The 25489-nt window shown below is 33.3% G+C and overlaps 1 protein-coding gene and 1 long non-coding RNA gene across 8 annotated transcripts; one reads left to right on the top strand and one right to left on the bottom strand.

Annotated features, from left to right (window-relative positions):
* Positions 1-1586: 1586 nt before the first annotated feature.
* On the top strand, positions 1587-21898 carry LOC143057383 (uncharacterized). Of its 7 annotated transcripts, none has more exons than XR_012972715.1 (8): positions 1587-1993; positions 12643-12842; positions 13935-13985; positions 14872-15049; positions 15679-16260; positions 16721-16938; positions 17539-17598; positions 18743-21898. It is a non-coding gene; the product is annotated as an uncharacterized LOC143057383 (long non-coding RNA). The 7 variants fall into 7 exon arrangements; XR_012972713.1 differs by having other exon boundaries at positions 15675-15885; XR_012972717.1 differs by having other exon boundaries at positions 15675-16260; positions 16721-16873.
* On the bottom strand, positions 9163-15017 carry LOC143057382 (uncharacterized). Its single transcript, XM_076230687.1, has 5 exons — positions 14883-15017; positions 13899-13991; positions 13405-13476; positions 13212-13274; positions 9163-12827 (listed from the first exon to the last, which is right to left on the bottom strand). Exons 1-5 carry the CDS (start codon positions 14929-14931, stop codon positions 12532-12534), a joined length of 573 nt encoding a protein of 190 aa, XP_076086802.1. The 5' UTR covers positions 14932-15017; the 3' UTR covers positions 9163-12531.
* Positions 21899-25489: the final 3591 nt, after the last annotated feature.

The raw sequence follows: 25489 nt of genomic DNA, 5'->3' as shown, positions 1-25489 counted from the left end.
ACTTTTTCGTCACGTGGTGTTTAGTAGGTGTGGCCAAGTGATGATCATGTGAGGATAAGGTTTAATTTTTATTCTTTATTATGGAATTGCAGGTCTTTTGTTTTTGATAGACTTCGGTTGAAAGATAATAATTTAAAATGAATAGGGTAAAAAATTCAAAACGAATAGGGTAAAATAATTAAATGCCTTTTGGTAACTGTCCGACCGCTTTAAAAACAAATAATTGTTTTAATCTGAAAAGGATGTAAATTACACGAGTGATAGATAAGAATTGCCTAAATATTTGCTGAAAAAAACCAAAAAAACTTAAGTTTGCGAAAATCCGTCCGGATAAACCAGGGATTTTGTTATAGATATTGATAATTGCACTCTGAACAATAATCATAATAAAATATAATCAATTAACGAACTTTGAAACAGGAGTCGTCAATTTTTTTTTGAAATAAAAGAATGTTAATAGTATACACATGTAGAATAGATATAATACTTTTGTCCACGTTTTATGTTTTTACTATTATTTTTAGGATAATGGAAAAGAGAGTACATTTTAATGACACAGTGGAGATCTTTTTATATGAAAAAAACGCTGAAACTTATACTATCACAGTAGAATACCAGGAAAGAAAAAAATACTATGACATTTTGAAATTAACTATAGCTCTGATTGTGTGCATTTGTGTTCTTGGGAAAATTGTGTTTTTCTATAACCTTTTTACATAATTCGTGTGGAGTGTGTGATGACTATTCTATAAAGTAGTAAGTATCTGTATATTACTCTCAATAATATAAAGGCCTAATATTTGTTATATGTGAACCTAAAAATGTTTAAGTTGTGAATATTTGGCTATCATGTTCTATGGTTAGGGTTAGGGGTTAGGGTTAGGGTTAGGGTAGTATACTTTGACGAGATTTTTGAGGTGCCCTTTTTCACTTCTGCGCATGTCTGCCCTTTTCTGTGACTGCGCATGCGTGAGAAGGGTTGGGGTTAGGGTTAGGGGTAGGGTTAAGGTTAGGGTTAGGGTTAGGGTTAGGGTTAGTGTTAGAGTTAGGGTTAAGGGTTAGGGTTAGGGTTAGGGTTAGGGTTAGGGTTAGGGGTTAGGGGTTAGGGTTAGGGTTAGGGTTAGGGTTAGGGTTAGGGTTTAGGGTTTAGGGTTAGGTTAGGGTTAGGGTTAGGGTTAGGGTTAGGGTTTAGGGTTAGGGTTAGGGTTAGGGTTAGGGTTAGGGTTAGGGTTTAGGGTTAGGGTTAGGGTTAGGGTTAGGGTTAGGGTTAGGGTTAGGGTAGTATACTTTGACGAGATTTTTGAGGTGCCCTTTTTCACTTCTGCGCATGTCTGCCCTTTTCTGTGACTGCGCATGCGTGAGAAGGGTTGGGGTTAGGGTTAGGGTTAGGGGTAGGGTTAAGGTTAGGGTTAGGGTTAGGGTTAGGGTTAGTGTTAGAGTTAGGGTTAAGGGTTAGGGTTAGGGTTAGGGTTAGGGTTAGGGTTAGGTTAGGGTTAGGGTTAGGGTTAGGGTTAGGGTTAGGGTTAGGGTTAGGGTTAGGGGTTAGGGTTAGGGTTAGGGTTAGGGTTAGGGTTAGGGTTACGCAGTGATGTTAAGGCAATTTCGCCGAATTTCGCGGAATTTTTGTCAGGGGAAGGTAACTCCGCAATTACCTCATTATATATTCATCAATGGCGGATTCCGTAAGCAGCGTCCATCGATAAAATTGTAAAATACAAACTGCATGCAGGCATGCGGATAAAAAAGGGATACTGGTATGATGTCATTTGATTATTAAAACAAGATTACGGCATTTTTTTGTTGAAAATATATAATAAATGGTTGCAATAGATGGTTTTATTACCGGGATTACACCCCGCCTACTTCCGAGTAGCAACCAATGAGAAGCCGATCGTCCCCAAATCGCCGTCATTAGATGCTTGGAAGTTTGCAGAATGGAAGCACCTTGCCGGAGCAATTATTTTCTCTAATGTGTGGAAATATACCGACAAAAGTAAGTGACAGCTACAAAATATGTAAGCATTAATGAATGTAAGTTGTTTACTTTGTAATTCATCCATTTTAGTAGATGAAAAAAGGTGGAGAGTTAGAAAAAAACGAGTTTAGCTTTGGCAAACATGCTACACGTGTTCAGATGGGGGAAATTAAAAAAGGCATAATTGACTTTTATTTTTAAATATTGATAGAGGAGCGGATGAAATGAATTAGTACGTATGCTACCACTTTTACCACTTGCATTCCCGATAGCTGCGGCACTGTCACAGGGTTGCTTCGTAAAAATTGTTGTTTATTTGTTGTGAGCACCTGCTAATCATTTCTGGTGATCAATTTATAATGTTATTATCTAGTAACAAACAAAAAAATCAGCCTATCAAGATATCATAGATAAGAATAAAATTAACCTTGCAAAAGTCATAACTTATTTAATTAATTGATATGATAATGAAGGAGGATTTAGCCCCCCCCCCTCCCCTCATTTTCTTTTAACATATTTAACCATGCCTAGACAAAACCCTACCTTATTCTGTATGTGCATCTGAAGTCAGTATGCGAATATTATATTTGTTCTTTTGTAGTCGTGTTGATAAATTAGGCTGTCAGTGTTTTGTTGGAATTTGTTTATGTTTTGTTTTGTCTGGGCCTTATTTAGTCCAAATAATTATGATGTCTGGCAAGGCTAATTTATTTTATATATATAAGTACTTGGGGACGCCGAAGAAATTAAAATAGCCTTGCCAGACGTCATAATTATTTGGAATAGGCCTAATTTCATTTAGTTTTAATAATTATGACGTCTGGCAAGGCTATTTTAATTTTTTTCTGGGACACTTTCCTAGCGTCCCAGGATAAAAATTAAAATAGCCTTGCCAGACGTCATAATTACTTGGACTAGGCCTTATTTTAGTATAATAGCTTGGTACAAGTTTTGGTTTTGTTTATTGTTAGGACCAATGGTTACTAATATTTACTTCATTTGGTCACTGGTTGATAGGCAAGTCTCATTGCAATCTGGTGCAGTGATATTGTTGGCTTTTTTCAAAACTACCTCTACCCATTTTTATTGGGAAAATATGTGTCATTTTTTTCCAATTGGGAAATATAAAATAAACCAGGAATTTGACTGGAACTTAAATTTGCAGACCCCCTTTCTAGAGGTAAACCTTCATTTCAAGTTATACCCCTTATTGTCAGTGAAGATGCATAAATATACCCTCAAATCTGCACATATAGTCATTTTAGGCATGAAAAATGTCTGAAAGAGTGTTTTTCTGTTTGAATTCATGCACTTTTACTACTAAGACTGCATTGTTTGTGAAAAAAGTTGACTTTTTGGGAATAATTTTAAGCCATTTTTGTTTCAAATTGGGATTTTTCTCCACGGGAAAAAGCCTTTATTCTCCATTTATTTAAGGCAAACAATATCACTGTGGTGGTAACATATCGTCTTAAGTCAAAATAATTATGACCACTAAAAAAAAAATATTCTGGGACACCCAGACAATAAGGGACGACATCAAAAGATCGATGTGGGATAAAAAACTTAAATCAAATAGTTTGGGGTTGGGGGTCAACATTGCTGCAAGTTTTGATAATCCAAAATCGATTTTACATACATGTACATGTATATATATATCCCTATTGGTCAATCAATTTTTTCAAATTAAGTTAAGAGGGGGGGGGGGTGAAAAAACTATGTGAATTAAGTTTATTATCCATCATTGAACATTTGTAGTGCCTAACAGTCACTGAATAAGTCTTTTTTTTCAAATTCCAGCTTTAGAATATGTAAAAATATTGGGAAACTATCAAAAATATAAAATAAGGTCATTAAAGTTCCAATATTTGCTTTTATCGCACAGCGGGAAGATTATGACGTGATTGGTTTAACGCCATCTTATGGTGACCCCCTATGAGACCATAGTAGGGAGTTCATGACACGTTAATGGTGACATCATCTATTAATGTTGTGTTTCATTGTTTATTTTTATCAAAAGGCAGCAGAAAAAATCTAGCGTGCAGTAAATTCATTATACAGTTAACTACTGACCCCCTACGGATCAATAGATGGTGAATAAAATCCATAAGGGTTCCCCCCCTTTTTTTTTTGATTGGTTGATTATATAGGGAATCACTTAGACCTCAAAAGGGTAAATTCTGACTTCCCAGAAAAGGTCCTTATAAACAAGCCTCCCTTTCCTTGTTTTAAGGACTCCCAACTGCTAACTCATTCATATGTACATAATATATGACCTGTATACCCAGGGGTTAAAAAATCCACTAGCCCGACGCCCGGGACTAGATCATTTACGCCTCGGGCAATTAAAATTTGTAACCTGATATGCCCGACGGACTAGTAACAAAAAGTTCTTGACGTTTCCAAAATAGAAACTGGAAAATCCCTTCATCACTATTCTATGTTTAATCCGATTCAATTAAGTCATCCGGGATTCCATGAATTTGAACTGGTTTGTACAGGTCCTGTTGTACATATTTTAAAAATAGAACAAATAACTCTGGGTGGCCCGGTATCATGTGTTGATTGCAATTCTCGTACTTTAAATATCGATTTTTCATACCATGACCTGGGGTATTGTACATTACTTATGCCGAGATTTTCAATTAAAGATATTTGAGGGTATGATGTATTGATCGTTATTGACCCGTCTTGTCGCACAGCTCTTGAGCACGAAACCATGCAACAAAATATTTCTTAATATTTTAGTACGGGAACCCCAGGAACTTCGTCAGTTTCAAAACGAAAAATGGTAGATGAAGGGGGTAACAAGGCTGAAAATTCATCCCCCAAAAATGCCAAATACGATCCGAAAAAGCGGGAATGTTTTTTATAGTGTCCAAGACAACATGCCTGTCAAGTCTTTAGCTTGAGACTCACACATTTTCATGCTTATTTGGCGGCATTTTCCTTGATCTATTGTTTTTTCTCTTTAATCTTTACAATTTGGTAAAAAAATCACGCATTTACTTCCCTAAAAGTTGGCAGAACTGGGACACAATGATTCCCCTGGCAAGGTTGGCTGTTGCTGATGAAAAAAAACCAGACGATGCTCTGTGAATATTGCCCCAAGCACGCCAATAAACAGTCTGCTTTGAATGTGGGAACAACTAAGTTAGGTTAAGCACCAACAGAATAAATAGCAGATCAACAAAAATTATTAAATACAGTGTATAATGTCTCCTTCAAAACAAAGGACACCCACTTTGTATTATGCAGCAAACTCTTGATTTTTAAGGCATGCTAGGCCTAGCAGGTCAGTTTTGATGGACTAGCAGTTCTTCCAACAGGGCTAGTAAAATCCTGCTGCCAATAGGTCCTGGGCTAGTTAGCTGTAACAAAATTTTTTAACCCCTGATACCGCATGCTCTATCTAAAATTCATTATTTTGATAATTAATCTGGCGTTTTTGTCTGGCATCAGTTTGCAGTAAAAATGTAGCAAAATCTCCCTCTAGATGTCCGTTGAATATTTTGTTGGATTTTTATCTCCTTAATCTATGTTGTATGGTCATTTTATATATTTTTTTTTAATTAAATTGCTTTACATTTTTTATGTCATTTCACATGTTTCATGCCTTTCACACATGTAGCTTATGTATGTGCCTGTTGCAAGTCCGGAGCCTGTAATCGTGGTAATTCAGTGGTTGTCGTTTGTCTATGTGGTTACATATTTGTTTTTCATTCATTTTTTTATACGCCCGTCAAAATTTTGACGGGACATATTATGGTATACAAATGTCCGGTGTCTGTCCGTCCGTCCGTCTGTCCGTCCGGCGTAAACATGTCGCACCGTAACTTGAGAACGACTTATCCAAATTTTATGAAACTTAACATAGTTGTTTCTTATGATGGTCAAATGATCTGTATACTTTTTGGTGAAAATAAGATTAAAACTTTTTGAGTTAAAACTTTTTGAGTTACGGCACTTTGTAAGGCCTAAATTAAAATATTGTTTGTTTGCCCTTTTCCGACCCTATGTTTTGAAACAGGGTAGGTAGGTAGGTAAAATATTTTATTTTTTCCCCAAAAAAAATAACTTGGCTCGGTATATTATTTTTCATGGGTAGGCAGGTAGGTTTAATATTTTATTTTATATACAAAATCAGCATAATCATTAATGTCATTTTTTAGGTATAGAAATATCATTTTTGTCTGTTTTGTTTTTGCAAATAAGTTTTCTGGGACTATTAGTTTTGAAGAAAAAAAATATCACGTAGAATGTGAAGCACATATATTCATATGCACTACTATTTTGTTTTCAAATATCAAAATATAGAGCTGTGCCTCATATCTTCAACTTTTACATGCCTGGAACTTTGAACTTGCACTTATATTCTGTACTACGTACCTTGTACGCTTACCTAAGGTTTTCTGTAAGAGATAACTTTGTACTGGTAAGATATGTCCGGACAGACATACATTACTAGTAGAAAAAGTCCCTAGAGTGTTAAAAATTTCGTGTGTGCCTTTGTTTCCAATAAAAATGCTACAAGAATTAAAACTCAATTGTCACGTAGTTAACATCGCATTTATAAATGATTTGTATGGAAAACTTGGCGATTTTACTGCCAGATATTCTCTTCTTTGCAGGGTTTTGTCACTTTTGGTTCATGTCAGATATAAATAATATAGCGGCATCGTTAACTTAATCATCCTGATCTGCGCATCACAAAAGGCCATTCCTACATAGAATACAACGTCCGTTTACAAATTAGTTTGTACACATGTAGATAATTTTGTATCAAACAAACTTTTTTTATAAATGAACCCTGCCCTTTAAGTATGAAGCCTTAAGATACAGAGTAACGTACGTTATATCATGATTTCCTCAATCTCAAACAAATGCTTTGAAACTTCAAATGCAAGTGTTCATGTCAAACGCCCAGGTGATACCAAGCGGACTGGACCTTATACGTTAAAGATAAAACCCGAGGATTCTGGTAAAAAAGTTTTGAGCGGGAAATACAAATATAAGATTTTTGGTAGGAACGAAAAAATAAAATAAAATAAAATCTTGCTGGTAAATACAAATAAAAGAATTTCAGGCGGAACGAATTTATAGGGTCGGTCGGTAAAGGGCAAACAAACAATATTTTAATTTAAGCCTAACTTAAACAGGGGTGTGTTTTTTTCACATGTCGCACTGTATCTCAAAAACGATTCTTGATTATGGCTTAAAACTTTAAACACTTCTTAGTTATATTAATCTTAATATCTGTATACTTTTTGGTGATGATTCAAAATTTTATTTTGGAGTTATTGAGTATTTTGTAAAAAAGGGGGAGGTTTTTTTTACATGTCGCGCCGTATCTCAAAAATAATTTATGATTATTGCTTAAAACTTTACACACTTCTTTGTTATATTAATCTAAAGATCTGTATACTTTTTGGTTTTGACTCAAAATTTTATTTTAGTGATATTTAGTTTTTTGTAAAAAACAGGGTTGGGGGGTTTCACATGTCCTGCCGTGTCTCAAAAACAATATATGGTTATTGCTTAAAACTTTCTCAGAAACTATTTATGATTATTGCATAAAACTTCTACAGAAGACATCGTGCGTATCATGCGCTCATGGCGCAGCTGTTTATTATTTATATCAGTAAGGCCATTAGCATGATTAGTTTTCCTGTTTGAATTGTTTAACATTGTCATTGGGTGCCTTTTAAAGCTGACTATGCGGTATGGGCTTTGCTCATTGTTATAAGCTGTAAGGTAACCTATAGTTGTTAATTTCTGTGTCATTTTGGTCTCTTGTGGACAGTTGTCTCATTGGCAATCATACCACATTTTCTTATTTACATTATATGCAATATGGCCATTGGTGAGGAGGTATAGGAGGGGTCATGATCCCGAAATCTGGGATCTCGAAATTCGATAAAAGGATTCCTGGATCCGGGAGGGGTAAATCTGGAGCTTAAAAACACCTGATCCTGGAGTTCCAATAAAGGTCCTATTCCTCCCTTATGGTTTTTTTCTCAATGTTGAAGGCCACACTGTGACATATACATGATATAGTTAAACTGTGAACTTCTCTCTGAATTTTTTTTCCTGATAATTGGCATGCCACATCTTCGGATTTTATATGTATATATTATACAAATATCACTAATTACAATTTTATCCTGATGAGTAAAGTTTTGATTTGACTTGTCAATAATATGAGCCCTCTTACTACATAGTATGGTTTCAGCTCATTGTTGAAGGTTGTATATTTACCTAGAATTGATTAAATGTCATTTGGATTCTTTTGGATAGTTTTTCTAATTGACAATTATACCAAATCTCCTGAATTTTATTTTTAAATTTTTTCATATTACAAGCATGAGAAGTAAAGATTGTTTCTGTACAAACATGCATTGGACATCTGAAATTGTAGTGCCTGAGAGTTTTCATGAAGTGAAAGTTCAAAAGAATTCCAAAATTATAATATGCTGTGGATTCATCTCTTTTTTGTGTTTTCTTGCATTTGTAGTTTGTTTAAAGCTTCATACTAGCCTAAGAAAGATTTGTATTTTATTGAACATTTTTTATGAGGTTGACCAATGAAATGTTTGAAATTGACTTCCAACACACACAAAATTGAATGAACATTTTTATTGTACACAGTTCTTTTTTTTTTTAATATCTGGAATATTTTTGTTTCCACAGGGATTAATATTTTATAACCATGATAACCTTTATGAAGCCATTTATCACCTGCGCTTGAAAAGAGTGACAAAGATACCATAGGGACAATCAAACTCGTAAATCTAAAATAAACTGACAATGCCATGGCTAAAAATGAAAACCATGTGTAATTTTACATTAAAAGTAGCATGTTTCAAATTATATTCAAGAATCACAGATCGAATCATAAATAAATATGTTAGATATGTTTCAGTTTATTTTTTAAGCAAATTAATATATTAAAGTAAACTATAATGAAGATGATAGACAGAATCTTCTTTTTATTTACAAATTTATTATATAATCTGAAAAATAACGCTCAACATCTTATGGTGGTTCACTCTGCATTCAGAAGGTTACTTCCATATCCATTGAAGCTACCTTCCTTCCAGGCTTGTGACTGGCAAGATTTTAAATATCTTGGCTGCATTCCCCACCCACCACCACATTGCAAAATTCAGTCCAAGAGAATTTTTTTTTATACTTTTAACTTTTATCAAAATGCTGCGTAAAAATTAGTTAAATTTTCTTATATATATGTATTAATTGTAATTTTTATAACAAAATGATTACATAACTTTCCCACATTTGAAGCCAACATTTATTATTTTAGTCTGAAGAAACAATACTGATTTTAATTACTAAATGTACTTGTTATTTTAACGTTTTTTTTTAAACAAATTAAATGCAGTTAATCTGCTTGCCATCATTTGAAGAATATGGTTACATGCAGACATATTATTGATATTTTTTAAACATTGACCTATATTTAAATTTTTAAGAAAGAATATGACTTACTCTCATATTTATCATTTACTCTATTTATAAAACTTTTTATATATGAGGAGAGAAAAAAATCAGTTTGATTTAATATCTGAAGTTCCTAAAGGTGCTTGACTTGGACTGATACTATTGCAAGACAAAATATAGCATGAAATGTAGCATTGAGAATTTTTACACAGCAAGTAAACCCTTAAATGCTATTCACATCTTCTCTGAAACCACTGTTTTTATTACTTCTTTTTTGAAACCACTGTTTTTATTGCACCTTCAGGCAAACAAATAAACTAAATAATTTTCAATTTAAAAAAAAATCATTTATAAATTTTTGCTATATTGCCAGTCATTCTGATTTTATTATTGGCCTTTTTTGTAATACCTGGTCCTTTGAATTATTTTATTGATCGTTATTTATTTATTAAACTTAACTCTTCAAAAGGAGAAATTTTTAATGCACACAAGAACTGTGTACAAAACATTAACATTTTAAACTTTATTTAATGATTATTAACATCAAATTTTAGTAGAATATTTATAAAATCCTAGATGGGAAGTTAAAACACTTCTCTGACATTATTGAGTCAAGTCCATTAATTGTTGTCAAATCAAGAGAAAAGTCATATTCGGTGAACTATGTTGTCGTATCCCAGGGGTGTCTGGTACTGAAAGTCTAATGCAGCATCCATCTAGCAAGTCTGTACAAGGGTCTCTGTCTAAATTCTAGATACATGGTTGATAAGGTGTTTCATGATCTTTGTGTCTCTTCCAAAATTTCCTTCTGAGCAAAGAATTTGAATAAGGGTATAGCGTAGAAAACCCACACTGACCCAAAATTCTTTCAGAACCCTATCTATGACCTAGCTTCTCCTATATATGGTATAGCGCGGAATCCCACACTGACCGATAGGATACTAGTCATATCTGATAGTTAAAGGAAGGACTCTTAAATTCAGATCTTGTCTTATAACTTCTTTAAAAATACTTGTCCTGTTGCATGAATATATGTGTCCGATTGCATGGATTGGTTGAACTGAGAATTTCTGCACCCCTGGGATTATTGAGTAAATCATCGTCATATCCTGACAGCGGTATCATCCTGGTGTTATTGGAAGCTTGGTATACAAATCTCTGGTTGTACTCGTGGCAGTGACTTAAGTACAGGTAATGAGGCTGATGCTGTATTCACTGTTTTAAAAAGGAATTTAGGAAAAAGATTCCAACCATGCTTATTATTAAACCAAACTTGAATTTAACATTCTCATTATACACCTAAAATACATGTATAAATTTGAAAATTGTATTTGAATCAAACTTTCAATTGTATGAAACTATATTGAAATCAAACAAGTTAATGACTTCAGTTTTCTTTATAAGTCTCAATATCATGAATATTATATTCTTGATAGGTTGTTCTTCAGATTTACAGATATGCAGTCTCCTGGACTTAATAACAAAATATATTAATTTCAAACAGTTTATACTATAGATGAATACAGTATCAGCCATGTCTGTCTATCGAAGAGTTCCCCTTCATAAATCCTTTCATATTAACCACAAGATCTATTTAAAAATACAGGGGCAGGCTTTGAAAATGAATATAGTTGCAACAAGGTTTAAGTAAATGCTCCTATCGAAGGTCAGTTTGTGATTAATGTTCACATAGAAGAGCAGCCATTAAAACTACCATTTGTTTTGTCACTTTGTTGTTTACATGGGATGCTGTCAGCCTATTTTTTTTATATTTTGCTTTAAATAGCACTAATCAGGCAATAGATTTACTGGTTTGATTTGAATCTTACTTCCTGGTGTAGGTTTTGCTCATTGTTAAAGGCCCTCCTAAACAATAATCAACAATTATATTATATTCTGATTTTATGACTATACATGTATTGTGAACAATAATTGTGTCATTTGCAATCCTATCACATTACCTTATTCTTATCATGCTTATGTTAATGGGAAATTACATTCTAGTCAATCTACCAAGAATAATTGTGTCATTTGCAATTATATCACATTTCCTTATTCCTTGCCTCCTGTTACATACTGTATAAATTTTCCAGCCCCATATCGTGATACATGTGCAGTAGGAATTATTCTGAGGATTCAACACAAATATTTTTAGTAGTTTGTTATTATTCCCCGTTTCAAAGTGTTACTAGGGTACCCTCTTATCAACCTGCCCCCTTCTCCTTTTATATATGTTGCCTTTATGAAAATAGCCTTATGATCCAAGCCACTAAGGGTGCACATACAAAACATATCCAGTGCACCATTTTACATATTTAAGTACTCATTATATAATTGTATGATTGGTCATTAATTAGTGGTTATTGAGTATAAATTAAAGCATATAACAATAATATGTTCTAGTCCTAATATGCATGTGATATTTGCCTCTTGCGGTTAAACAACTGCCAAGATGCTAAAAAAATGGAATTTATCTGAACTTAAACCTATGTATTTGCACCTGTTCTCAGTCAGGAACCTGATGTTAAGTAGTAGTCGTTTGTTGATGTGGTTTTTAAGTTTTTCTTGTTATTTTAAGATCGTTGGTTTTACCATTGAAATTGGTTTACAAATGTCAATGTTTTGGACCCTTTATAGATTGCAGTTTTGTGTGAGCAAAGGCTCTGTGTTGAAGACACATCACTGACCTTTAAATACTATTACAAATTGTGACTTGGATGAGGGAGTTGTCTCATTGGCACTCGCTATATGTTAAAATATAAATTCCAAGTGTATCATGCTCATGATGCTATTATACATAACTTGTGCCTACATGGGATGTTTTTAAGAAATAACAAAAGTCAAATGCTTTAAAACAGGCAGTATATGATAAAGTAGAATTTAGAAAATTGCTTTTTCTTCAATTTCTTATGCTCCACGGTGACCAGTAGCTGCTTACATCTACATGCATGTCCTTTAAGCATGTTTAGTCATTGAATTGTAGCTATTGGCAATCATACCACATCTCTTTATTTTAAAACTTAAGTATGGCATTTAGTAAAATTATTTCATATGCAACATTTAAATATTTTACGAATTATTATGTAGTGCACTGGACATTAAAAGTAGTACACTCCCCAGTGATCAAGCAGCTTTTGAGCAATCTCCTTGTCGGCTAACAGATTCTCCATGTTCTCCTTTCCATCATTGTTTGCTGTTTTATCTTTCAGGGCAAAATACTTTTTGCTGACCTCAATCTGTAGCTTAGAGAAAGATTGATCAAAAGCTGATACGAAGGATTTATGACCAGGGTGTTTTAGCTTCAATTCCCTGTACTTAATGCAGTCATCCACATCTGATGATGGGCCGAGTAGTTGGACAACCAGATCGAATGTTGTCTTCTTTCTACGTGGTGCTGAAGCATAAAAAGGTAAATACTATCACAGTAAAATTATACTGAATTTAAACGTACATCCCTTTTCACAAGTATTCTTTATTTATTTTTTTAATTTAGTCAAATTACAAAAATAGCTACATGAAAATGTTTGTTTTATTCCTAAAATATTAGATGCTGCATACCTATCATTCTAATAATAATCTTTAATTTAGCACACAACTTAAGCTTGTAACAATATTGATAAACAACATGCATTATATTAATCAGTGATTAATTTTTGTATTTATAGTTACAAATTTGATAAAAAATAACTCGTCAGAAATGTTATTTACTTCTAATTTTACTCTAATTAACTTATCATTAAAGTTTAGGTAATAGTATTACTTTACTACATGTACTTACCAAATTCTTGGTTGGAAATTTCAGAATCAAATAATTTCCTTTTGCATGATAGTGGTTTCTTAGCTGAAATTGAAGGTTTTGTTTTGAAAAAGGTGTGATTAACAGCAATCTAACATTATAAAGCAAATTATTGGTTTCAATATATGATAAATATATCTGATCAGTATTAGAAAATGAAGATTGTGTAACCTACCTGGTAATTTTGGTTTGACCGTCGTATTTTCATGAGCATCAGTGCTGTAAGGTTGTTCAACCCATCTCAAAACTGAAATTAAAACATATTTTATATATATCCTGTATATCTGAATGATGTGGAGTTATATAAATAGAAAGAAGTGTTATGATTGCCAAGGAGATATCTGTACACTAGAGACCATATTAACACAGAATAAAAAAACTACAGGTTACTATTTACTTCATTCAACATAATTTATTGGTCAACATATCTTGAAATGACATTGAGGACGTTGAGATTATTGTGATTCTTTTAATACTATTTATAGTCGTCTAAATATGTACAAATATATGAATAATTCAAAATTCTGCCATCCAAATCAAAATATTTTAATAACATATACAGAAATAACATACTACTTCAAACAATGATCAGGTATACATGTATAAGTTGTTCTGTCTATAATCATGATATTAAATGAATTGTGTTACATTATAAGAAAAAATATTTACCTTTAATGTAGGATTTGTACTTTTCTTTGGTTTCAGAGTTCTCTAGTTGGTGTCTTTGATGGTCAACTGCTAGTACATGTACTTCAGGTGGGTCTGTTTTAAGGAAATGAGATATTTTTTGCATTTTAAATATTTACATTTTCACCATGTTATTTATCATGTTTATGCTTTTACTTATACTTGTACTAAGACATTACATAGATGCCAACCATTACAATTTTTCCTTAGTTTTTCTGATTTTGCAATAAAAACTACGCTATTACGGTCAAAGTCGAATAGTTACGGATTCCCAATCATTGCCGTTTAATTTTGTAAAACGCAGATTTTTATCATTACTTTTCCGTCCTGGTCCGGTATTTAGAAAACGCCAATGTAATGCTTCCGGTTTCTCGGGAGTTATCAACCTACTGTTGGGTAACTTACTGACTTCAAAAGAGGCAAACCTGCATTTTATGAAGTATCTTTTCCCCTTTCTCTACTTCTCCTTGAGAAAACAGAAATGTACGAGTAGAGAACATCTGAACAATTAATGAATGGAATACATACTACAGACATCATGTTAAACGACAAATTTAAGTGCACATCACTTTGCAACCACTCGTCAGTAATTTTTATTGGTAAATGCACGTTTATGAATGATTACTGAAAACTTTTCAAAAATACAGAAAATTCGATAGTTTGTTACTGATTGTGTCAAAAGGGGGTTGGCATCTATGACTTTACATAAAATTCCAATAACTTAGAATAGATCATATATATTTTATATTAACTATGGATAGTATACACTTTAAAGATGTAGAAGAAGAAAAATGAAAAAAAATTAACACAATGAAGGTAGTTCATTTACAACTTTAAAATGAAAACAAAGCTTTTTATTACATTAATTATAAATTATTTGATAATAACAAAAATTCTTAACTCTATTTGTTTTCAAAGAAGCATATGGTGTGTTTCATTTTTCTGCAATTTTTAGGTTAAGCTTACCAGAATGATGAGAGGGTTTCACTTTCAGAAGTGTACACCCTTCCTCCATGACATTGCTGACCTCATCATTTGAATCCCTACAATCAATGACTGGCAGAAGACTTGAGTCCCTAATTTGATCCTTTGCTCGGTCATTTTCCTTGATAATTTTAGTAGCTGCAAAAAAGGTCAGTGCTTTTCTCAATAATGATCCAAATTTTCTCTTGCTTTAATATTAAAAAAAAGACTGACTTGTAACTAATGCAGGAAATTTAAATATACCCATATTATTGGAGAAAATCACACACCTGTTGATCATTAGTTATTTGATAAACATGTAGCTTGAATGGGTCATCTCCTTTTCATAATAATGATTTTCACATTTTATGACAGTTATTTTTTATATATTTAATCAAATGTAATAATAAACATATTGAAATGCATCTTTGGAACCATAATTTTACCTTCATAATCTGTTATGTGAGGCTGGTAACTGATGGTGATATCCGACGCATCGTCTTCTGTAAAAGAGAAATTTATAGATTAAAAAAGAATTATGCTCGTTACGGTGCACAAATATATACTTTAAGAAGATTAAAACAAATACTCATTTTATTTAAAGTATTCAAAGTACATATTATGAACATGATGAAAGTACCTTTCAATGTGTTTTTTTCACAAGACACATATCTTGAATTTCCATCATCATCAAACACCTTCAGTTTTTTTAAAGGTAGCAGTAAATACCCACTTTCAAATTTATCCACTACCTTAGCCCAAGCATTTTTCAAAATTTTGCCTTCTTCTTTCAAGCCAGATGATCTAAAATGGTGAAGTGGAGGCCCCTCAGGTCTGGAGGAGGGATCATTTGGGCCATCAAAAAAGACCAAAGCTCCATTTTCAAAATGCCACCAGACATCTTGACCCTGCAACATGAAATCTGCAATTCTTTCCAGATGGCATTGGACAAAGGAAGGTCGCTTATTGATCAGTTCTGCTGAAAATGTAGATCTTCTTCTTTCTGGTAACAGCCTTGCCTGCCTACTTATTATTGAATCCTGTATTTTAAATGACTCCGGTTTATCAGGTGCATTCTGCTGACTATTGAACCTTAGCATAGCATTGTCAGCAATCCATTTGGGTTGTCTATTGGTCGTCATTTCAGAAATTCTTCTTAAGTCGCCGAAACATCTTTCCTCTTGTTCAGTGTGAACAGATCGTAAAGAGAAAATTCTTAAAGTGTTGGGAAGATGGACTGTAACACTATGAAAATGACTGCCATAAAACTTTCTAGATGTCATTTTTGAAGGTTTTCCAATAACATTCCTGCATACCATACCAAATATGAGAGCCTGATTATAAAGTCTTAAAATAATCTTCGGTGTTCTTGATTCACTGGGTAGGTAAGAAATATTAACTACTTCTACAAGGGAATTTATAAGCTGCATAATGTTGTCTTCTAATTTTCCATTACTGTGTAAATCTGATGTAAACTGAGCCAATTTAACCAAAAACAGACGAGCATCTGATCCTTTGATTTGGTTTTTGTCACCGATTGTGCTGTTTGAAAAATTTGAAAACAGCTTTTGAACTGATGAATCAGAGATATGACATGGTAACTCTGTAATAACATTTTGGATAACGTTCGTCAAATCATGTAGGGGTTCACAGCCAAGAATTTCGTATTTTCCTATGTTTAAATCTTGTGATGTTAGATGTGGACTGTTTGTCATCAATGCTGGTGGTCTACAAATACCATGCAGTGTCGTCGTCAAAATGGCTTGAAGGTCTGGTTTAAGGGAACAGTCAAAATCTATTTTCCTGCTGTCCAACTCTGTCATGATTTCATCTTTTTTCAGGTTTTGAAAGGGGTTTAGACAGCCTTCTTTCAATTTCCGTAGGGAATTTGATGAAGTGGCCAATCTGCATCTGTCATCCAAATCTTGAGGGGAAACTTGGAAACAATGGAGTAAATTTGTATGTTCTTCAGCATGAACACCACAAAGACATGGGTAATTTCCTCCTCGTTGTTGACCACCTTCAAACTGTCTGGCAGGTCCATCTCCACTAAAAAGTCGTAAGCAATCCTGTATTTTGTAGTTGTCGTGTTCGATGGGGGTGTCTATATCTTTCAAGTCTTCCAGTCGAGTTTCTACATATGTCATTTGCTCTTCATCTTTACAACCTGCATTTAATATTTGACTGAATTAATTTTACAAGTGGCATCATGCACAGGTCTCCAAGTTTTTTTGTGTTTCTATTTATTTTTTTATTTTTTTTTTAGAGGGGGGTGAAGGTTGGAGGGGGCTTTAAGTTTTGCTCATAGAACCATTAGTAACACAATATTTATAAGCTGAGAAGTGGCCTAGGAAGGAATAAAGTATCCACCAAAATAAGTTGCTTTACAGTAGTTAACTGTTCAATGAATCTTTGAGGTGTTATTTTTAATTTTTATGTTAAGAAATTAAATATTTTGAATGAACAATTAAACAGATGAAATATATTTTGGTATGAATTATAATTTTGATAAATGTCACAATAAGAAGGGATAAAATACAGTAGATTTAGTGTCCATTGTGAATAATTTCTTTGAGGGGGAACATGTGTGGATGTATACTATTTATGTACTATATGAATTATAAAAATGTTTTATCTTGTACAATTATTCTTTTTTCAGCATCACGATAAAAAGAATATCAGGAATAAAGATTTTCAATGAATGACAAAGACAGAACAGGTATATATTTTATTTTACAGCAGAATGCTTATAGTGTGTAGGTTAAGGTAGTATCTTTTCTTAGCTTGTGTGCTAGCTGAAACATGAAGTCTTTATTAAATAAGGTATATTAACCTTCTTAATCTTTAATTGTAGACTATATATAGCTAGTCCAAACAGATAACCAATATATCTGTCTGTAGGACTTGTACTCAACTCAGAAAGGAGGGATGTATACCTTTATACCTAACTGATTTCACAGAGATATTACCTTTACCTACACATTCTAGGCATTTTAGCTGGTAGATTTTTATCTTAAGGTTGTTAAAGGTAAATAATGCAAGTTTTAATTGGCCACTGACAGCCTTCAATAATGAGACTAACCAATACTTTGTTGGCTGTTAAAGGCCTTGACAAAATATATGAAATGATTTAAATGAGAAAATTCTACTTTAAAACAAATAAGAAATGCAACTTTGGGATCATCATTATTATGAAAACAGACAAACTGGACTTGTCTCTAAGTCCTAAATGCCACATGCAGAGGCTCAAAGGTACAAAAAAAGTGGAAAAAATGTATTTTGATAACTTTTTTTATTTTGATAGTTAAACAGAAAAAAGTACCTTACAAAAAAGGATGTCTCTTTCGAAAGCAGATTAAGAGCTTAAATGAACGGTTGCACCATATTTTTACTTTTATTTATTTAAATATATAGGATTAAGTTTATTTATGGAAAAAAAAAGAAAAACATTTATACCTGTGAGCCCCATTAATGCAGATAATATCAATTTTATAGTCTTTGTTCTGACCAAGCTAGAAATTCAACTTTCATTCAAGGGAGCACAAGGCCTTTATTAAGAGGTGGTTCATAAAGAATTAACAATGTGCGAAATGAAGTGTGGTAAATTATTGGACTATTACCTGATTGTCCAAATATATAAATTTTTGGTTTTTCAACCTCTGCTTGTACATTTATAGGTCGTCTTTCTGGATATTTTTCCATGTACTCTTGATTGGTTAGATAATTAGCTGTGTCGTAAAGCCAAGATAGCATAAAACAAACATATGAATGGTTGAGTATATCACTATGGTCATGCCATAGTTTTATACTTCTAGTACGTTCCAAAGATTTTAGGAAACTAATGGCATTTTCTCTGTTTTCAGGTATACTCTCCTGGATTCTCAAGAATCGTGATCTGAGCTCTTGGTCGGATATGTTGATGTATTCCTCATCAGTGAAGAAGCGTAGCGTTCCAGATTGAATTTGATGTTCTAACGCAGATTTTCTGATATGTTGCATTGGAATTTTTCTTCCATATATTTGTTCTTTCTCCTGATTAAGTGTACCGGCATCTGTTATTTTTGTTTTAACTATTGATTTAGGTGCAACTGGAACTCCAATATATAATTCTCCGGAAGAAACCTTCCTCTTTATATCTGTCTTTAGATTTTTAGCTGGTCTCTTGGTTGGTAGGGAAATTTTTATGTTCTTTTGGATGATTATTTTTTTGGCCCTCCTGATCCTTCGCAATCGTAAATGTTGAGTTAGATTTGGATTTTTTGTTTTTGCATACTCTTTCAAAACTTGGCCAGCATTTTTTGGGGTTGTTCCATTCTTAGATTTAATGTCATACTTCCTAGCTAAAAGGGACCAATTAATTGTACTACCTGCTGGATTTTGTTGAATTTCCTGTAAAAATAAATCTTTGTCAAACTTGTAGTTGTCAAATTTACCATGATGTTTCTTTGGTTTGTATCCTGATTTTTCTTTGTTTAACCGAGACAGGACCCTTTTACTGGCACTTTTTTTGGACTCAAAACTGGTTGACATTCTGTCCCTGGTATACTGATTGAAGGATTTTCCGGATGCAAGAAATACATGAATGTCCTCTCCAACGTCAGTAAAAGCATCGTCCATTTTTTGTTTAGTTTCTTTTAAGTTTCTTTCAAACTCCTTTCTTTTCTGCTCTGGTGTTTTTAATGGAGATAAAGAAACTTTAATTGGGTTTTCAAATTTGATGTTGAGATTTTTTTCCATCATTGGTTGAACAATTTTTACTATATTTTGTACAGCCTTCAGTCCCTTTGTTGTTGTCCCATGGCTAGATGAAGGTGTACTCTGCTGTACAATTGTGTCAGTAATAGACTGACAAAGTGCTGTCAGTTCTGTAACCTCTGGAGCGGCAGACTTATGGAGTGATGAGTGCTCAATGTGAACAGTATTGCAAAGCCTGCAATTCTCCAAAGTGTGTTGTTTTTTCTCCGGCTCGGGTAGTTTTTGCCAATTTTTGAAAGAAAAGTACTCCAGAAATTTATTTTGTTGTCCTTCTTTGTTGTTGTTGTTCCAATACTTTTTCTCCGTTATGTACCCCTGAAGCCTTCTATATCTCAAACTAAAATCCTTGAAGTTCATACTAGTCATCTTTGGATATTGGTCCATGAATATTTCATAGTTTTTAAATCTGTCTTGGAGACTGATATGGCTTGAGTAGATTGGCTTATTTTTGTTTTCTTTTTTCTCCTTCCAGGCATTTATTGAGGAAAGGTCTTTGGTTGCCCTTGTTATAATAACTTTGCCAAAGTTACAAATGTTCATTGTGTGGTTATTTACAGCTACCTATTAATTATAAAATCATGTATTCTTGAGGCTGTATTGTAGAATTAAATTTTTTTGTCGTTATTTTTATTGTATGTTCACAATTAACTTTAAAATTTATTTATTTAGTATATTGTTGAAATATAATTTAATTTTGACAGCCAATAGGCTGTGAGTTTGGGTATTTCCTGGCAAGATGGCTTGATTTTAGCTTCTTTTAAAATTTATTGAATTAATATCTTTTGATGTGGTATGATGGCTAATAACTTGATGAGAAAACTGGACCAAAGACCAACTGACAGAAATAAGCAACTAAAGATTATTATATGGCCTTTAACAATGAGCATAAACCCAGGATCAATTAATCATAAATAAATGGAAATTGTAATAAAAAAAAGACTTGTTATAAATTTTTCAAATAACAGATGTTTATTCTATGGTTTTTACATGTCTTAAGATGTACTTTTCTGCTTGTTTTATTTATATAATTGTATTTTGATTATTGTTGGTGTGCTTTGTTGCACTTGTTTTATTGTATGTTCTCTATTGTTGCTGACATTTAAAAAGGTATGTTCCTGACCCAAATCAGAAACCTCATAAAGAACAACAAATAGTCAATCACTTAGTTTAAGATAGATGTGTTATGATTGGCATTGAGACAATATTATATATATTATATGAAGTCTACATTAAGTTGCATTCTACAGTTGATTTCAATGAGTATGTGGCTAAAGACAATATCTTTGGTTGGCTGGCTTGCTAGCTGAACCTAAAAGTCACTGGGTTAGATAAACTACCCTCTAAGAGTAGACTAGTCTGACAGATAACCAATCTAGTCTGTAGGACTAGGCTACTTCGAAAGGAGGGTAGTATACCTTACCTAATAATGACATCCAGGTTAGCAGATTTTATAGTTTGGTTCCTCACTTATTGATGAATTGTATAGTTTAAATGATATATTTTATAGCTGGGTTTCTGTCTTATTGGTGTATTGTATAGTTTAAATGATATATTTTATAGCTGGGTTTCTGTCTTATTGGTGTATTTTATAGTTTAAATGATATATTTTATAGCTGGGTTTCTGTCTTATTGGTGTATTGTATAGTTTAAATGATTTATTTTATAGCTGGGTTTCTGTCTTATTGGTGTATTGTATAGTTTAAATGATATATTTTATAGCTGGGTTTCTGTCTTATTGGTGTATTGTATAGTTTAAATGATATATTTTATAGCTGGGTTTCTGTCTTATTGGTGTATTGTATAGTTTAAATGATATATTTTATAGCTGGGTTTCTGTCTTATTGGTGTATTGTATAGTTTAAATGATATATTTTATAGCTGGGTTTCTGTCTTATTGGTGTATTGTATAATTTAAATGATAATTTGTAGTTGGGTTTCTGTCTTATTGATGCTCTTTAATAGTTCGTGTGATGCCATGCTAATATATAATTTATTTAATAGCAGTTTTATTTCTGTATTCCTAGTGTTACTGTTTCTTAAATGTATTACGGTATGTAGTTGGGTTGCTGCCTTAATAATGTTCTATGTAGTGTCTCATTGATGTATTTTGTAATTAGTTGCTGTTTTGTTGATAATTACACTAAAGCACCAGTTATGCTTACAAGGTGCAAATATTTTTCATTTTAATACGGAAATGTGTTAATTTTGTCTGCATCATAAGGTATGCATTTTCATGTTGAAAAAAAAATTGCATTAAATTTCAATGGTGTTATGTTATTAATTATTTCAGCTCTATCAATACTAATTACCAGGGGACAATTTGTTTTGGTGGTAAATATATTTAAAATATTTGCCACTTGCAATGTGTTTCAGTATAATATACTATATATTAAAAAGGAATTGAGCAATCCTAATAGTTCTTAACCTGAAAGTTGGAAGCAAATTCAGAGCTATGACTCCCAAAAGCAGGAGCATGTCTTAAACTTCTATGTAAAAAAGCCTTGTTTTAGAGGAAGGCAATGGTGCATGTATATGCCATAAGACTAACAAAAGGAATTAAAATTGAAAACTACAAGAAATGTTGCAACTTGTTTTGTTTTGGGATAGACATTTATAAATGTATAACTAAGGTGGGTGGCTGATGGAGATGCAAAAAGAATTAAAGCATAAACGTTACAGGTGTTCTCAACCTTCGGAGATCTTCTGAACATACATGTATAGCTTTGGTGATATTACCCCCTCCCCTTTTTAACTCTATGAAAACTTTTTTTTCATAGAAATTTAAATTGAACTGATTTACTCCAGAACTTTATGTATCAATGAAAGGTAAGTTAATGTAAACAGTTCAAAAACCGGCATATTCCTATTGATCATCAAGATAATTACTGTATGGTGGTGGTGTCCAGATGAGCGGGGAAATAATTTTCGCGATGTCTTGCGGGATTTCTCTATTACTCTTGGATAGTTTTTCAATAAAATTTGCGATATATGTTGTTGAAAACTACTGCCTCAAGAATACAAGTTTTGATATAAATATAAATCGAAATGAGATGATGATGGATTGTTTTTCCCTGGTGCAAGTTGTATCATATGCTTTCCTCCATCTTCAATATAGTTGGTGCAGTTCACTCCGATATTTGAGGGTTCAACATAAAAAAATATTCGTAATTAATCGATTGGTATACGAATGTTGTAGGACAACTGCTGCATAGGATAGCTATTGTAGGTCTAGGACATTTGTCTTTAATAATTTGTGATCGCTTGGAAGTGTTCGTATATTATTTTTGATTGTTATTTAACCTGCACGACCTCCTATGTATTGGAATCTCCCAAGAAAACCGGGAAAACTTTTGCACATTCAAATAATTTTATTTTATTTTTTTAGAAAATAATTTGTACATAATAAACAAAAAACAAATGTTTCATCGATTGTTCTAATAAAACAAAATTGTATTAACAATTGAAAGTTTGCCGCCAACCAACTGTCCGGTTTCTGGATAAGACCCGTTTTATTCCGTGTTTGCTGTTCTACGTCATTGGTGCGTTTGTGTTTATCTCTGAAAATATAAACATATCCAACAACATTTTTTTAAACGAAAAGTGCAGGTTGAAGATCGATAAGTACGTCTTAGTTTCAGGCATGTATGGATTCAGCAGATGTTGAAATTTATAGAAAGTGCTGTTACAAATCAAAATAATTCTTGTTCATTTTTCTAGCGCCATTGGAAGGGTACTGTTGTCGTTTATAAAACCATTTTACTCGTAAAAGTGACTCGTTTTTCATCTTACAAATTAAAAATCAACTTGTAACAGCAGTTTTTATAAAAAGTAGACCTAGCAGTTTCTAAAATTCCAAAGTTGGCATTTGTACGTGGCTATCTTCAACCTGCACTTTTCACTTTTGTGATCGATTATGTTGTATGTGGATTTGTGGTCACGTGACTACTTTCACTTTACCGCAAAACTCTACAATGTAATAAAACTGTTAACATGTATGTTTTATGGAAATAAAAACATTGACATATAATTTTAACGAAAGTTATTGGTGATAAACAGTGTAATTTTTGGCAGATACAAATTATGGCAAAATTTGATTGATTTTCTTTCAATGTGCCTTAACCTCGCTGCGTAGGGTTAGGGTTAGGGTAGTGTACTTTGACGAGGGTTAGTGAGGTGCCCATTGTCACTTCTGCGCATGTGTGCCCTTTTTTGTGACTGCGCATGCGTCAGAAATTTCAAAAAATATTTCTAAGTACAGAGTATGAAAAGTGCCTTTGACCTCAATCTTCAAACAGATGTAGAATGGATTTGAATAGAGATATTTTCATAAAGTTAACTGTTCCTAAAAGATGGAAAGGCGATCTAAAGGATGAAAACTTATTGGTATCACTGAAGTTTACGGCCGCACTTTCCTACCTCACTGAACAAACGTTTGTGTTATATATATATATTTTTTTTTTTTTTTTTATCAAACATCATAACCTGACCCCCATCCCTACAAAACTCTTTCTTTTAAGAAGTTCGTGAAAAACTTAATACGAAACTCCAATAGGTTATCCTTCTAGACTTACCCGTTCCGAGATAAAGTAAGGCCTCCAAATCAACAATTTTAACACATTTGGGATTTGGGTTAGGGTAAGTGTTTGACCCAAACCCTAACCCAAACACTAACACTAACCCTAACCTAAACCCTAACCCTAACCTAAACCCTAATTAAGGGTTTGGGTTAGGGTTAACCCTAATTAAGGGTTTGGGTTAGGGTTACCCTAATTAAGGGTTTGGGTTAGGGTTACCCTAATTAAGGGTTAGGGTTAACCCTAATGAAGGGTTTGGGTTAGGGTTACCCTAATTAAGGGTTAGGGTTAACCCTAATTAAGGGTTTGAGTTAGGGTTACCCTAATTAAGGGTTAGGGTTAACCCTCATTAAGGGTTTGGGTTAGGGTTTGGGTCAGGGTTAGGGTTAGGTTTTGAGTAAGGGTCAAGGTCAGGGACATGGTAGTATACTTTGACGAGATTTGTGAGATGACCTTTTTCACTTCTGCGCATGTCTGACCTTTTTTGTGACTGCGCATGCGTGAGAAGGGTTAGGGTTAGGGTTAGGGTTAGGGTTAGTGTTTAGGTTAGGGTAAGTGTTAGTGTTAGTGTTTGGGTTTGGGTTATTTAAAAATATTTCTAAGTACAGAGTATGAAAAGTGCCTTTGACTTCAATCTTCAAACAGATGTAGAATGGATTTGAATAGAGATATCTTCTTAAAATTAACTGTTCCTAAAAGATGATATGGCGATCTAGAGGATGAAAACTTATTGGTATCACTGAAGTGTACGACCGCACTTTCCGACCTCACTGAAGAAACGTTTGTGCGAGAGTAAAGCCTAACCCCGAAATTAACACCAACTCCCAAACTACAAAAGATAAAGACTTGCGGTCTTCACCAGGGGCTTAATTGTCGAAAAGTACTACCCCTAACGGGGCCGATTTTTTAACATCAAGCCGAACGAAGCATAGGATCATGTTGAAATATTGAAAAGATCGACTATGAAAAGTACCAAAAACCATAACCTGACCCCCCATCCCTCCAAAACTCTGATTTTTGAGAAGTTCGTGAAAAAACTTAATACAAAAATCCAATCGGTTACCCTCCTAGACTTATCCTTTCCGAGATAAAGCTAGGCCTCCAAAACAACAATTTAAACACATTTGGGGTTTGGGTTAGGGTTAGTGTTTGGGTTAAGGTCAGGGTTAGGGTTAGGGTTAGGGTAAGGGTTAGGGTTAGAGTCATGGTTAGTGTTTGGGTTAGGGTCAGTGTTAGGGTTAGGGTAAGGGTCAGGGTTTGGGTCAGGGTTAGGGTCAGGGT

The sequence above is a fragment of the Mytilus galloprovincialis genome, chromosome 13 (assembly GCF_965363235.1).
Source record: "Mytilus galloprovincialis chromosome 13, xbMytGall1.hap1.1, whole genome shotgun sequence".
NCBI lineage: Eukaryota > Metazoa > Mollusca > Bivalvia > Mytilida > Mytilidae > Mytilus > Mytilus galloprovincialis.
This window is presented reverse-complemented; position numbering and strand designations above follow the sequence as displayed.